The sequence below is a fragment of the Convolutriloba macropyga genome, chromosome 2 (assembly GCF_964194025.1).
Source record: "Convolutriloba macropyga chromosome 2, txConMacr16.3, whole genome shotgun sequence".
Lineage (NCBI taxonomy): Eukaryota > Metazoa > Xenacoelomorpha > Acoela > Convolutidae > Convolutriloba > Convolutriloba macropyga.
The window spans coordinates 58,752,699-58,769,247 of record NC_134469.1 but is presented as its reverse complement, the minus strand read 5'-3'; the positions used below and the strand labels follow the sequence as shown (position 1 = coordinate 58,769,247).

Genomic DNA, 16,549 nt, shown 5'->3' with positions numbered 1-16,549 from the left:
TTTCATGCGCGCTTCGAACTCGCATATTGCAAATCGATATGATGTTTTGCAAGATTATTTTCTACTCAATGTTGAAATTTTTTTTGCACATAAAACCAGTTTGTCGTTTTTAATATAATTTCAAATGCATTTTGTAAGAATTGTAAAATTCTAAAAACGTGCAAAAAATACAGTAAAAATATCAGTGATATCAAACGCCTTCATAAATCTTATAGTAAAACTTTAGAAATTAGAAACAATGGTTCTCAACTCTTAACCTAATTCACCTCCAGAATTGTGGATATAAAGCAAGAAATGTTAACGTAAAATTTCCGTTTTTTTCTCATTTTGCTAATCTGCTGCTGTTATGGCGAACAAAACAGGTTAATGAGGTCTTGCAAAACAGGTTTAAATTTTCTCTCATCTCATTTTGCTGCGTAATTCGCGAGCCAGATAAAATCAAAAGAAATTACCAAATGTGAGTTGAATTATTTTAGTATTGTTACAATGTAGGGTTAATCTGAACATCACCGCAAATATTACTAAAAAATCAGAACCAAAATTTACATTTTCTACTGTTTATAAAATTAAACTTCCTGAGTTAATTTCTCATTTGCCTCTTATTATCAGGAGAAATTTTCTGAAGCCCATTTTCATTTAACAGCTATTCTACTTTGTTTGAATAATTGTAAAAATAAGCTTTTTTACAATTGTTTGATCTCGAACCTACCTTACAAAAGCACCGAATCCTCCTCCGTTATGGGTATTCCTGTTGCTTTTAGTAATCTCCTGGTAGCACTCAAGAAACATGCAATTTGTGTTGGAATCACCATTTGCCTTGAAGCCACGTTTCCGTCATACATATAGCGAATAGTTCAGTTTCTTGTAATTTCATCAGCACTTCGAACTCACTTATTTTTTTTGCAAATCGATATGATGTTTTGCAAGATTATTTTACTCATTGCTGTAGTATTTTTTAAAATAGTACCAGTTTTTCGTTTTTATTATAATTTCAAATACTTTTAGTAAAAATTGTTAAATTCTGAAAAAGCCAAAAAAATTACATTAAAAATATCAGTGATATCGCACGCCTTCATAAATCGCATAGAAAAACCTAAGAAACTAGAAACAATGGTTCTCATTTCTTAACCTACTTCACCTCCAGAGCTGCGGATATAAAGCAAAAAATGTCACGTAAAATTTCCTTTTCTCTCATTTTGCTAATCTGCTGTGATTATGGTGTGCAAAATAGGATAATGAGATCATGCTAAGAATTATTAAAAGAAGTAATTTTTCGCCGAAAATTTTCTCTCATTTCTTTTTGCTGCGTATTTCGAGCGCCAGATAAAATCAAAGGAAGTTACAAAATGAGAGTTGAACCATTTTAGTACTGTTACAATGTTGGGTTAATCTGAACTTCACCGAAAATATTACTAAAAAGTCAGAACAAAAATTTACAGTTTCTACTGCTTATAGAATTAAACTTCTTGAGTTAATTTTTCATTTGCCTCTTGTTGTCAAGAGAAGTTTTCTCAGTCCCATTTTCTTTTAACAGCTCTTCCACTTTGTTTATAAATTTTTGTCTCTTTCGTCCACTGTCCCGTAAAACAGGACTTTGGATGTTTTTCAAGTCTTCAACCTGATTGACTGGTTTGATTGATGCTTTTTGCAGATTCTTTACCACAACTGACAGTGCACAATTTTTCGTCACAGCAATCATTCCAATTTTTTTACGCTTTATTGTTGATTACTGCTTCATTTTTAGTCTTCCACTGATGTATATATTAAGATTATTTAAAGGACTCTTGATTTTTTCAATTTTTTTGTGCACCAGACCCTATTCTTTCACCAAATAAACAAACTTGCAAATCACTGTGTCTGGACATCTGTTTGCTGATGTGCCAGGTAGTATATGATAGGCTTTTAAAACTATTTTCATCCAGTTTGATAATCAAGTATTTTTCAAAATTCCATGTGTTTCGCAATACGTTTCGATTGTCTCGAGTCAAATGGTGGAGTGCAAATTATAAAACAGTCCTTGCTTGTACATCGTTCCTGAGTCTCACAGCCGTTTATTTCTTTTTTCGAGATCAAGAACTTTCTGTTTCTGATTTTGATTCTTGTCAAATAATCCAGATAAATTTTGGATAAATCTGCAATTTTTTTAAATCAAAACATTATCACTACTCATACCTGCTTCAGTACTAAAAAAATTGCTGGAAGACACCTCACCATACAGGCTGTTGCTTTTTTCCTCAAATTTGATAAATGCTCGTTTAGTGATAAATCAAAGGGTAAGTGTTCAAGAAAAACTACCCAACTATCGTTTGCCAAAAAAAATCGTCGTTCAAATAAATCCAGAGGTTAATACTTAAAGTTTTAGCGGGGTTTACAGTAGGTTGGATTTAAACTGCGGTTCCTTAAAGCTCTCTTCGTCGGAATTATAAACAATCAAGCAATATTGTTTTTGTTTTTCTCATTTTGCATTGTTTAATAGAGTTTCAATAAATATTATGCAATCAATGTTCTATTTTCTTTAGCGTGAATGAAAGAACTGAGAGTCAACAGACTGTTGGCTGCTTTTTTATTCGCTGTTTTTTGCAGATGTAGAAGTGTAGAGACATGAAATTGTACTGACTGAAAAGGAATTTGACTCAACGTTCGACTTCAAAATTTTTGACACTAATTAAATCGTTTCGAATTGATTACAAGGATATCAAAAGAAGAGACTTAAGACTGAACTTAATTTTTGAGGGCAGTCATGGGGACAGGATATACACTAACTTGAAAAATTTTCAATCATAACTGTCACAAGCTAAGTAACTATGTGAGATGTGTGATTGAAAGACAACTTTTTACTTTTCAAACATGAAATTGATGCCAGGTTAGAGTAATAGTTATCAAGATTAAAAAATTATTTTTTTTTCAAATTTTTTCAAGAGTTTTAGTTTTGGTGTCTTGATAACTTACCAAGATCTTGTCAAGATTTACCGCGAAACCCTCGTATTTCTAATTGTACAAACAATGCGAAAGTCAAGTATGCCTTTTCAAGCTGTATCAAGTTTCCATTCACCAGGAATCCAAATTACTTCAAACTTTTTAAGGCGCGTGTTACCGCTTGAAGCGCTTTATAGAATTCAGTAAATAGAGCCTTCATATAGTACAGTTAGGCGTGAGGACAACGCTCAAAAGTAGCAGTAAATTGCAACCAACCACATATGTTATCAATCTAAAAACAATAATTACGATACGCAATTATACACAACTTTATTAAACCAAAGCATGGCTTCATTACTTTTTTGACTAGTAATTCAGTGGTCTAAACGATCGTAAAATATCTTTAGTTAAGAGCTCTTTGTTTAGTGATAGTTGAATGCATTGTTTGAAAGCTGAAGATTGTTTGTTAGAACGGCTACGTACAATTTACATTTTTGTGTTGTTCAAATAGTACACGTAAAATGAGCTAACGCCGCCAAAGGCGATGGCTGCTTCAAAAATTGGACATGGATTCAGTGAGTAAACATTTTAATTATTCCTTTGGTTTCAGGAAAGAGATTTTGAATTGATATATCCTGTGGTTCAAAAACACCTTTTATGTAAAGTCACTCGTTTGCAATTCGTGCTTAAAAATTGTTGCAATTGAAATAAAATAGCGTAAGAAAACAAGCTCTTAGTTTTCAATTGTCTAAGAACTGGTAAAATGCTTTTAAGATTTCGTGAGATAATGATTCGATATGGCGTTGTCTCATTTACCTTTAAATTTCTCATCAGATATTATCCGATAGTTTTTTTAAGTAAGAATTTTTACAGTGTAAGACCTGATAACAAAGTTTTATCGCATAAGATATGAGAAAGTGTCTTACAAAATCTTTTGATCAGGCAGTGCATTATCTGATAAATGTTGACGAAAAGAACTTTGCTTTGTCAGAATTAGTAATTTCTAAGATCTTGTAGGACAAAATTCCAGAATCATTGGGGTTGCCAATTTTCTTTATCAAAACTTAAACGTCAATAGCAGTTGTCAAAATCATTTTAAAAAATTCAAGATATTTGAACCATTTGAAGAATTGAAATTCCGTCAATATTCATAGAGCATTTCGAACCTTTTGTTAACAAGGTCTTTATTTACACGAAATGCAATCTATTTAAGCTTCCCTAGTCGAGGCGAAAAGTTTACGATCTTGCAAGATTCTTGCCAACAAAAGTTTATCTTGTAAGATCTTGCAAGAAAAAGTTTATCTTGTAAGATCTTGCAAGAAAAAGTTTATCTTGCAAGATCTTGCAGGAATAAGTTTATCTTGCAAGATTCTTGCAAATAGACAAACCACGTTTAAAAACACTGAATTACCAATATTTTGAGCCAAAACAAAAGCCAAATAAGCATATAGTGATAGAGTTGCCATCTAAGGCAAGTGAATTATCTCATTTAAGCAAGTTTATTTTAGAATAACCCTGGAAAGAAGGGTGGGTTATATTGCAGAAAAGTGATTGTCTTCCATTTTCTGTCTCCAAAATACAAACGTCTTAGCTATTAGCAGAATTCCGAAGTTTTTCTTTGTCGGCTTCCTTTTGTTGGCAGAATGTTTTCTGTTGCTTATCTTCAACTCTTTTCGTTTTAGTCAGAAAATTATCCTAAATTTTGTTGAAATTGAAATTTACTGGTTTCCATGATCCAATTTGGTGCTTATTCTGGTTTTCATATTCATTGAGAATCAATTTCTGCTACTGTCTGTCGTTTCACCAAGTAATTTACGATACTGTTGTTTCTTTTCATCATGCCTTCTTGTAATATTGAAAGTACTGAACCGAAACACTGAAAAATTTCAAAAATTATTTAATTTCCAGGTAATAACCGAGATATTATGAAAACAAATTGATTTCTAATGTACTAAAGTAATAAAAAAGTTTATCTTGTAAGATCTTGCAAGATTTTGGAAGAAATTCTTGCAAGACGATGCATCGTCTTGCAAGATTCTGCCAGAATCTTGCAACATCTTGCATGATAAATTTTTTTTCCGACTAGGGTTTAGGAGAGCATTATAGTTGAGAAGTTAAAAGTTGCTCATAAGCACTTCAGCTTCTCTGTCCAGGAAAGTTATAAAAAGTGACTAAAAACAAAAATCTAGAAACGATCGGAAGAACACTATCTTGACATGATTCATTCAAATTTTGCACGCACAAATGCGACTATAAGCTTAACTGATGATTACAATAACAGTTAAATGATTTTTACTGAATGGAACTCTATATAACAAGTTGCAACTGGGGTTGTAGTTTTTGTCAATTTTGATAAAAATCAAATCTACATATCCGAACAAACTTAGGTCGTTTTGTGGATACACTGGAGAGAGAGGAGACAGTGATAGGAAGCACAAGGCCATCTGCAGTCGACTCAGAACTGTGTCTGTCTGTGTTGCGGGGTCAGTTTGTACAGAATGCAAGGTGGAGAAACACTCTTAAACGACTCTTCGAAAATCGGGTCAAAACATTTGTTGTCTCCAATGGAACCGGTAATTCACAGGGCCTCTTAAATAATGTGAATAAATAATAGGTGTTTTCTTGGCCAACGAGAGTAATGCCTAACTTTTTGGTTGGTTAAGTAGGCTGGCCAATGGTACAATTCTTAGTCCAACATGAGACTCTTAGTTTTTTTTTCAAAAATATCAGTTTAAGGTCAAAATGCCAAATTAGCGCTTTAAAAAATCAGCTGTCTCGTTTTTTTTTAAAAAAAAACACAGAAAATGAAAACAATTTTTCGAAAAATGCTGCGTTTGTCTGGTCTCGTAAGTTATTTCTGTAAACAATTAGCCATGGTTGCAAAATGACAAATAAACGTAGCAAATTGCCTAAAACGTAGCAACACAGGCAGCTATTTATCAATCAAATCTTCAATGAAATGGCAAGACATTCAAGTTTGACTGAACCAATATTTTTAAGGATAGAGAAACCTAGCGTTATTGCAAAGGTCTTGAGCAACTAAATCATTTGCTCGAGCTCATGAATTTTTCCTTTTTTCTGGAAGCATAAAAAACTGCTTAAAGATTTTGTTCTATTTTTGTACCAACGTTTCATGAAAATGAGTTTGCAGCTTTATGCTATCTTGACTTTTTGGTAATTAAATTTCAGCCGATCAATATCTTTCGCAGAAAGAAATAAAACATTAGAAAACCCTTGAAATTAATATACGATAGCTCAAATTATTTTTTTTTCAAAAGTGTAGCATCCGGAGCTAAAATGAACAGCAACTTCAAAACTTTGCTCAATTGCAAACTTTTTACGCTTCGAATAGGTTTATGTGCTTATATAGTCCTTTAGGTATGAAACTGTTAATGAGAGCCACTCAATAGAAGCTATTAGAGGTGAAATTGCTAATGAAAGTTATTTAAACTTGAAGCGGAATTTTTCTACAAAAATTTTTAGTTGCTGACGTATTTTGAGTAAAAAAAATGTAAAAGAAGAAAAAAATTTCCCTTTTCCTTATTTAATAACCAGTCTGTTTTTAAAAAAGAGGCTGTTTATAATCTTTTAAAAGTTCTTCCTGAACTGAGAATCTATCTGATATAACTGAAACAGTTTTAAGGACACCTTAAATTAAAATGAAGATTTGTTGTGTTCTTAATGGCTTAATTGTCACTTTTTTAAAAGAAAAAGTGCACAATTGCAGATTTTTGGGGAAAATGAGACTCACTTTGATTTCACAAATTTCGTTTTCCTCTTAAACAGTTAGTTTCTAGCTTAGACTGTACGATTCTAACGTAAAACAAAAGTTTGATTTGTTTTACCTAATTCTACCACTTCTTCAACATTTTGGGGAAAAAACTTTTTGGCTTGTCCAAGATAGTTTCAATTTTACACATACTGCTGGATAGTATTTTTATTATTTTATCTAGGTGCTTAGCAAAAACACTTGAGTTCAACGGAATCATTATTGAAGCATGAAGACAAAAACGAAACCTTTAAACCTGTTAAAGCACCTTTTTTGATATCCATCTTTAAACTTATTGTTTAATTCGTCTTAGCTTCAAGGTCTACTGGTTTGTGTAATCTTCTTGCTGTGAAGAAATAAACCTAAGTAGCAAATCAAAAAGTTCTACCTAAATAACACGTAAATTTGAGAGTTTTTGAATCAGAAAACACGTTAAATTCTTCTTTTTTTAGCTTCATTCACACTCACTTGAGGTCATCACGGCTATTTTCCACAATCGGTGAATTTGGTTTTAAAATTGAAACAGTTGACATTTGTTTGCCGTTGTTTAGCTTAAAAAAGATACGAAAAAACAAAAAAGTGTCCTTAATCAATTTTTGTCACATGTTGCAGCTCAAACAAAAACAGCTGTATAGCCATACGTAAAATTTAATGAGAATTTTTCTTGCTGCTTGTTCATCTTACCAAAGAGCACGAGTAAGTAAATCTTGAATGTCTGAACAAAAATTGTTTTCGTTTCGTTCTGACTCTTTATTGTTCTCATAAAATTTAGAACTCAAAGTAATTAGTCCTGGCGTTTTCGATTCTGCTGTTGCTTAAGAAACTTGAACAAAAACACTATATCATTGCTCATACGTAGAACGTATAAAATATCTTCAAATCATTGTTATCAAATTAACTTTAGTTGTTCTTGTCTGCTTTTGACCAATACATTAAATTCCCCTCTTACAACTCATTCCCCTCTTAAACTAAGAAACTGGTTTAAATGATAAGTTGCAGCACTTATTGTGCACTGCACAGTGGACGCCAATCCCCCTTGTTTACGCTTTCAAAGATATTTAGATGCTATATCCAAAAATTGACAGAACATGAAATATCAAAAAAACTCAACAAACAAGATCATACGTTATCATTGATGTTTGATGATGAGGACTTCGATTTAAAAATAGCGTATTTCAAACCTGAAAATAAAAAATGAGAGTACAACAAAAAATATTACGTCAAAACATAAAGGATAAGGAATTTATTTCATTATATCACTAGTTGCAAGTAATTATGATTGCTTCAAATTACTTTTTAACCAGTGTTTGACGTTTTGTTCGAATTATTTATGATGAAACAAGGGAGATATAAGTTCAACAAGATTTGTTTTGAAAAGGCACTTCTGCTCAAAACGAGCCTTCATTTACAAGAAAAAGGAATTATTTCGGTTCAAAATTTTTTACTTATTGCAAATATAGTAAACAAAGGAAGGAAAACAATAATTATATGCTTATTTATTTGATACATTTATTGAAAATGTGGGCAATATTTTCCATTTGGTTTGCCTGTTTGACTAGAAACTAATTATTCTAAGAAGTGCAAGTTCTTTTTAAAGAATATTGATGCCTACATTATGCTCACTTTTTTAGCTAGTCTCATTTGCTTATGAAATGAATATGAAAAATTGCACGCTTTGGTATGCATTTTAAGTTTTTTAAGTCACAATAATTTAAATTTCAAAATGTTCGGTTTTGTTCATAAGGATTGTGGATACTCTCATTTCAAAAAAAAATGGTAGTTATTTTTCCTCATGACGAAAACTCAAACAAAAGTTTGATAGTTTTTGTATGCAGCACGCAGTTTTATCAATTGTGATCTGCTTAACTTAATAATTATGCCATCGCCATATTCATTGGAAATAGCGTTGTGATTTCAAAATTTTTGCGATCAATCGAAACAGATTTTACATTGGACACAACTAAATACTGTACAGCAAATGGTTGTTTCCAGTGTAAAATCTGTTCAGAGTGGTCGTGAGACCATTTGAATTAACAACGCAATTTCTTATCTAAAATGGTGGTGGCAAATTCAAATTGAAAATATCACAATGATGTGCTATTGATGTGCATAACTGTGATGTGCAGCCTACAAAACTATCAAACTCGTGTTCGGACTTTTTTTCTACGGAAAGCTGGAAAACAGATTACGCTAAAAAATTCAATAGATATGACTGAATTAAATACAAAATTTTTGCTAAAGTTAAGTTATCTTTCAACTTTTGGACTTTTCCCCTTCATTTCTGACATTTTAACTTTAAGCCTTCTACATGTGGAAAATTAAAATTATCATCTGCAAGAAAACCGAAATTTCGTGTGACTACTTGAGAAATCACTTGAACTGTCTTGTAGCTCACAAAAAATCGTGATTCCCAACCCGAGAAGGTTGTGTAATTCTGCATGAAAAATTTTGTAATATGCTATTTTTCGTGTGTCACTCTTTTCCCGACAATTCGTGTGGCGACACACAACTTTTTGGGTGATCTCACACGAGAAAGCTTTAGGGTGTTTAAAAATTATTTCCTTGTTTTCTCTGCGATGCATTAATGAAAAGTCGAAATATGAGAAGAGAAGAGAAGAAAAGCCGGCCTCAGATATATATCCCCAAATTTTTGGGAATAAAAGGAACAGCAGTTGTTAGAATAGTGCGCCATTCTAAATGGAATTTATTTCTCATTGAATAGCAACTTGGGCCGTATCTATAAAAAAGACGAATTGTCTTTCTATTTGTCTGTTTTAGAATGTGTGGTTGAGAGGGAAATTCTGGTTTCACAAACACAAAAGTTTCTGCAGCACTTCGCTGCAAAGAATGGCTACTCGTTCATTGTGAGTTGACTTTTACATTTTTATCGATTCCTAAGACAACTTTGCGCAATCTATTTCACCGTAATTTTCAAGCAAACTAATATTTGTAAATTGCAGTTTTTACTATAAATTGAATGGACTGTAGAAAAACTTTTAAATAGGACGCAGGCTAAGGTCTAACGTGATCAAGTATGCCAGACCGAAGATTAGCGCACGTGGAGGGCATCCTGAGTTCAAACTTACCTAGTCTAGAAATATTGAAAAACGCCCAGGCGTCTCAACATGAACGTACAAAAATCTGATGAAAGCAAGAAAGTCGGGACATTAACGCACACCAAGTTTTTACATTAAGGCATGAAAATCTGGCAAATGCACCAAAATTTGTTGGGCGTACAAAAGTAAGAAAATGAACAAAACGAAAATCTGCACTTGGACGCACGAAAGCCTAGAAAAGGCACGAATTTCTGGACACACAGATTTTCCGTCGGGCATAGTCCAGAAACTCCTATTTCTGTCTAGCACTTTAGCTTGAGGAATAATGTGAATAAATTTTGACCTCAATTGAGACTAGGTTGAATAAAGTCAGACATCGCTACGAATTTGTGCTAGGTCTTTTCGTGGGTTCAGCTTCTTTTTCTTTTCAAGCACCGACTTATTGTTGCTTATTGTTCGGAACTATATGCTCAACTTGGTTTTTTTGTTCAGTCAATTTTGGCTCATCGATGTATTTGTCATAGGGAGTTTTGAGTAGTATCACTAGTCAGCCCGTCCAGCGTAGAATGTGAAATGGAAAAGCTTAATTAAAATTTTGTTTGTTTCCAGTAGATATTAAGGTTTAAAGTTTTCGTAAACATTTCACGTTTAGCAGTGATTTTGATCCCTCTTTTAACCTTTTGTCAAAACGTTGTTAATATTTGTCAAATTACGTTGCCATTCTCAACAATTACGGGTATTAGTCAAGCGATATCGAGGTTATTTTTAGTCTCATTGTGGTTTTTCATAATATATCCTTTGCAGTTAGATCTAGATTTTTTGGTTCTTAGAGCAATTTAATTGTTTTCTCTTTTTTGCAGTCAACGTCTAAGTGACAGGCGACAGTCGATGTCGTTCTCAGTTTCTGTTTTTAAAGAAATTGAATACTTCGAAACCATTTGTTTTGGTAAAAAAATTGTGAGTTTCGCTCCTAATTAATTTTTTCTGTAATTTTGTCACACTCTGAGTGGAAAAAGTTCTCAGTACTGAATAAGAGGAAGCTTTCCAATGGCTTCGGTTAATTGCTAATAATTTCTATGATTGGTTAAAAAAATTTCAAAAAATTAAGTGAAATTTGATATCTGATCGTTTCAATAACTTTTTTGCTGTCTTGCTATTCAATCTCATTTATTAAAATCTCCACACGTCAAAAATGAGGCACATCCGAATCTAAGTTTTCTTTCCAGTAGATAACTGATGATAGACATAAAATTAGGCCCGCTTAGTTTTGAAAATGTTTTGAGATCTTCTCGGTTTTGTCTATATTTGGTTCCTCATTCAATTTGTTTTCCTGGTTAAAAGGATCTGATTACACTAGGAATTGTCAATTGATCGTTTTAACTACAATACCAATTAGTTTGCTATGGAAACGTAATTGAAACCTCTGATTGTGTCCATTTGACAGCTAATAATTTTAAGTTCTGCTTCAAACAATAATAAGTGACCATTGGGGAAAAGTTGCCCCTTAATAATGCTTTTTCAAGTTCTATTTTTTTCAGTTATAAGGGTTTGTACTTGTTTCATAATTAAGCTTTTCTGCATGTTTTTAGTAACTAACAAATTATTTGGAGATTTTTTTGTGAAATCGTATTTTCTTTATCAAATTTCAACAAAAAATATGTCAGTTTGTGTAATTTGATATCAATTTTGCATAATACAAGCATTTATAAACCGTAAAACGCAACCCTGACCAAGCTTGATCACGTATTATCTCGTGTTTATCTAATTTAGGTGACCTGAATTTGAACCAAATCAATAAGAGGTCATAGAAACTAGACAAAAAAACAAGCTACAACATGAGTCAGTTATGTCAAGATTGCTTTTCAGGAACTGGCCAAACGCTTGTAATAACAAGTTTGTAATCAAATGATACCATTTTGATTTATGAGTGACTAGCGGGTTAATTGTTATGATTTTTGCACTCCTATAAAACTTGTTGGGCTCTTAGAGTCTCATCGAAATTGAACAGATTATTCGCAGGTTGAAAAAAAGTGAAGTTGTTAATTGGATGGCTTCACAGTTTAAAATTAACTTGAGAAGGAAACAATTTATGATTTCCGGATCTCATTTTTTGTTGTTTTAGTGAAATTTATTTTGTAATTGATAAATGTTTCATGTTATAATGCAGGTATAAATTAGATTTTAATTAATGTTTCTCGTTCCATATGTTCTAGTTTTACGTCTGGTGAGTTGCAGAAAGTTTATCTCATCATTTGTAACCTTCTTTTTTATACATTTTCATCCATTTTTGGTAAATTATCAAAAAAAAATTAAACAGAAATAAACTATAAAGTCTAGTATATTGGGATGTATCTGTTTGGATGGTGAATAGATGTTGTTTTTATCAATTGTTGGGTGGGCAACAAATGATTTTGTTGATTTTGACAACTCTTGTTTTTATTACAATTTATATAAATTTTGTCCACTTCTTTGTTTTAAACTGTATCTTTACTAAGTGCCATTACTGACAGGTATGGTTGAAGTTCTTGGGGTTTGAATTACTTTGACGCTATTTGTTTTAGTATATATTTTTTTAAATTTTGAGTTTATTGGTGATGTTTGAGCATACAGATGTTTTTTTTGAAGCTTTGTTAGTCTTAGTACAAAAAATGTGTTAATGTCTGCAGACTGTATTTCATATTTTCTAGTTTGCATGAACATTAATTTTTTTTTTAAAAAAAGAGTTTTGGGATCTAGTTGCTTTTGTTGTTTTCTTGTGGTCTTGTTTTCCCATTACTAATGATAGTTTACCATAGATGGAAAAATAACGTACTCTATTTTTGTATCAATTTGGAGACTATTTTTGTTTTGTTCTATTTGTTTATTCTTCCATTTGGTCTTTCAGTTAAATTTGGCAGTTTATCATCAAACTTCTTGATTTTTGCGATTACTGAAAATCAAATTCATTTTCTGAAGATGCGTTAAAAATCTTATTAGTGCCCATTTGAGTACAAATAGTTTGAAACTTTTACTTCGAAATAATAACCGTTTTTCCAAAAAAATCCCCTTCAATATTGTTTTTTTTTAAGTTTTTGAATGGGTCACACCAGCACGATAACATAGCTGCTTCGTACTCAAACTTCGTTGTTTGTGTTTAGTAGTTTTCGTTTATTGAATTTACTGTGAGAATGTATTTGGTTTCTCACATTTTAGCTCCGAAATTTTTTTATGAAAATTGAATTTTTTTCATAATTTTTGTCTGTTTTTTTTTAACTTAAGTGTGTTTAAATGAATTGCTAACAAAATTGGTTGAATAATTGTTAAATGATTACACAGGACAATTTTGGTTAACCTAGATTGTAACTTATCTCGTAATTTTTGAGCTTGGGTAACGTATTTTCTATTTGATTTCATTTTGCGTTCTCAATCTAGAATGAATAGAAGTTGAGGTCAACTTTTTCCTGCCATTACTCAAGTCTAAATTAAAATATTAAAGTCTTATAGAAATTAAATACAAGCCGTTTGTTAAATAAAACCCATTACAGCTTGAGATTTAGTCTGACAACGGGAAAGATGATTTTTTATCTCTATTTTTAAAACAGTTGTTAAATTGACAAAATTTAACAACTGTTACATTAACAAATTGAAAAATATGAAACTTTATATAGAGTTGATTTCATGTGAGTCAAATTGTTTGTTCGATTGTTCATTCTAGTAAAATGAAAAAAATTTACCCGACTGGTGATAAAAAACCTCATTTGTATAGACGACGCCTGTACTTTTTGAAAAATAAATCAAAGGTTATATAACAAAATATGAACTACTTCTTTGATTGACAATTGATACAAGATAACGGATAAGCGTGGTCGGATTATTTTGTGCCATTGGGCATTAGCGAGCCTCATTTTTTTTATAAACAATCAATGTTTGTTGAGTTGTGCACTTTTTGTCAGCGCAATAGGGTGAAAGAAAATTCTGTTCATAAAAATGGAACGATTACAGTCAATTTTTTCCTGCAAATAAATTTAAATCAGTTTAGTTTTGATCCAGTGACACTTTATGCCTGACTGTTTAAAATTATTTTACAGCGTTCGATAAAATTTGACAATTTTTTTTATTGTTTTCTGAGCATTGTGTAAATAAATATCGGACAGAACCCAAAACGCCAAAAGTGCAAAAAATTTTGTCGTTTTTTTCTAAAAATATTGACAACTATAAATTCCAGTCAATTTTTTTACACTAAACATAAATGGAGGCTGGAACAATACTGGCGCCTGAAAGTTTTTATTTGAGTAGCGTCGAGGCATTGGTTGGGGTGGCACGAAGAGTTCTCAAATCACTCGGAAATTTCTTGGATGTTTAAATATTTACCAAAATTGAGATATAATGGAGAAACTGTTTTTATTTGTAAACTTTTTTGCCGTAAAAGGCAAAACACATTCACATTTGAAAGCATATGATCGTCATATCACTAAATGGTTAATAAATTTTTGCAGAAAAAATTGTTCTAGCTGTAATTATTGCTCAAGTTCATCAAGATGTTGCGAAATGTCTGTGTTTGAGCATACCTTTGAAACAAAGCGCAAGGAAACACTATTTCGGTTTTTAAAGAACCCGAAAACCCTAGTCAAGAAATCTTTGGTTTTTAAGCATAAGAAATTGTCGGTATCGTCATTTTTTACTAGCCAAAAACGACTTTAGCTCCTACAATTTTTTAGTCCGCATAGTCGTTTTCGTTCGGTTTTTAACATAAGAACAATTCGGTATCGTCATTTTTAAAAGTAAGAAAGATTCAGTATCGTCGTTTTTTAAACGTAAGAGTGATTCGGTAGCGTTGTATTTAAACGTAAGGCAGATTCGGTATCGTCGCTTTTAAAACGTAAGAGAGATTCGATTTCGTCGCTTTTAAACGTAAGAGAGATTCAGTATTGTTGAGAAAAACACAATGAATTTTCATCTTTTGGGTTTTAACCGCTGATTAGTCCCGGCAGACCAAACTAGAAATGGTTGGTACGTTCCGATTCAAACGTAACCAGCCGTCAAAAAACAAGAAAGTATGTCAAAGCTTTGTTAATTTATTAACAGAATTATCTTCAAGGACCAACAAGTATATTACATATTACATTATTGAAATCAAAAATAACCAAGAGATTTATATTCTTCCTCTTAAATACCTAACAAACCGACGATCTGTGGCATTTAAACACCTAACATGCCGATGATCTTTTGCGTTTATGGAGCGGACATACCAAAGATCTCTTACGTTTATATACTGAACACACCGAATCTTTGAAGACCGAACATACGCAATCCCTCTTGCGTCCAAAAGCGACAATACCGAATCTTAATTAAATTTGAAACCGGCAATGCCGAACAAATAGATCGCACCGCGACGCTTTCTTGCGTTTGATATCAAACAAACCTAAGATTTCTTACAACTTTTTTTATCGTTTTTGTTCGGTCGTCTCAACTAGGGAATGGTTGAAAACAATTGCAAACGATTTCTTTATCCTTTGTGAACTGTTAACAATAAGTTATTACTAATGGGTATATTTCTTCCGTGGGCACACCGAAAAAGAGATAAGAAACTGAAACGTCCAGAATCGCAAAATTAACTTATTTTTTGAACAAAATCCATTTTCTGATAAAAGTCCACCGTGGATTTGATTTAAAAAACATTAAATTTTCCATCTGAGATGTCGTTTTTTGAATTTTTAGTCTTTATTCTTTCTCTAGTGTTCCCAAAGAATTTATATACCAAATACTGGTGTTGCTATGACACCCTCATTTTTGTCTCATTTGCTTTGTTAACTAACCCAATTCGTCGTTGTTTTTTTAACACAATATGGTAACTTAAACCATTTCGAATTTGTTTTGATCAACCCGTAAAACAAAGTTACCAGTTTCTGGTACTGCTTGTCTTCCGCAAATCAAACTTACCTGTTTCTGGTACTGCGTGTCTGTTTCTGGTACTGCCTGTCTTCCGCAAATCAAATTTACCTGTTTCTGGTACTGAGTGTCTGTTTCTGGTATTGCGTGTCTTCCGCAAATCAAACTTACCTGTTTCTGGTACTGCGTGTCTGTTTCTGGTACTGCGTGTCTTTCACTGGTTCACTCTGTCAGAAAAACTAGTTTGGTTGCAGGACTAAAAACTTGATATTGATAAAACAACAGCTCTACATATGAATTGGAAGCGAGTAGGAGTATGAATTTAAAAAATTTCACATGCCTGACTATTTTACTTATTTATTTATAAGATGAGGTTTTTCAAGGAAGCAAACGGTTCCAATTTTGCACAAAAAATATCAAATATCCAACAAAAATTTCATCAACAAACATCTGACAAAGAGTAAAAACTCAATAGAACATTAGCAAAGAACTATTGCGACATAAAATGAGGTAAAAAAAAGTAGTTGATTTCTGAAAATGGACGTCGTCGGTTTAATAAAACACAACAAGTTTTCAAAAGTGTCAAACAGAACAAATTTTAAAAAGTAGCGAAAAGTAATTTTTGACACAGTAGCCATTATGACACAAATAAGCAGCCCAACTCAAAAGTTTCACAATTCTGAGAAAAAAGGCATCAAAGTTGTTGATACCTGGAGTGAAACCCAAATCAAAACTAAGTGTTTTGCTTTCACATTGTGTGCGGAAACAGTATCTCCTGATTGCAAAGCAAGATAAAATTTTGAAAAATTTTGTTTTATGTAAAACTCAAAAATTTTAATTAAAAATTCAATTATAACTCTCTTATTATGACAATTAAGCTTTCTTTTGATAATTTCCAGAATTAAAAATAGAGGGAAGAAATACCGTATGCACATTCTTT

General features: G+C 32.1%; 1 protein-coding gene across 2 annotated transcripts in view; it reads left to right on the top strand.

Moving 5' to 3' along the window:
- The first annotated feature begins 3,328 nt into the window (after positions 1-3,328).
- LOC142334548 (uncharacterized) overlaps positions 3,329-16,549 on the top strand; it is a 128,327-nt gene continuing 115,106 nt past the window's right edge. For both annotated transcript variants that reach the window (XM_075382669.1, XM_075382668.1), the window contains exons 1-3: positions 3,329-3,491; positions 5,304-5,489; positions 9,464-9,549. In XM_075382669.1, coding sequence (XP_075238784.1) covers positions 3,461-3,491; positions 5,304-5,489; positions 9,464-9,549 — 303 coding nt within the window. In that variant the 5' untranslated portion in view covers positions 3,329-3,460. The remainder of the gene's footprint in view (positions 3,492-5,303; positions 5,490-9,463; positions 9,550-16,549) is intronic.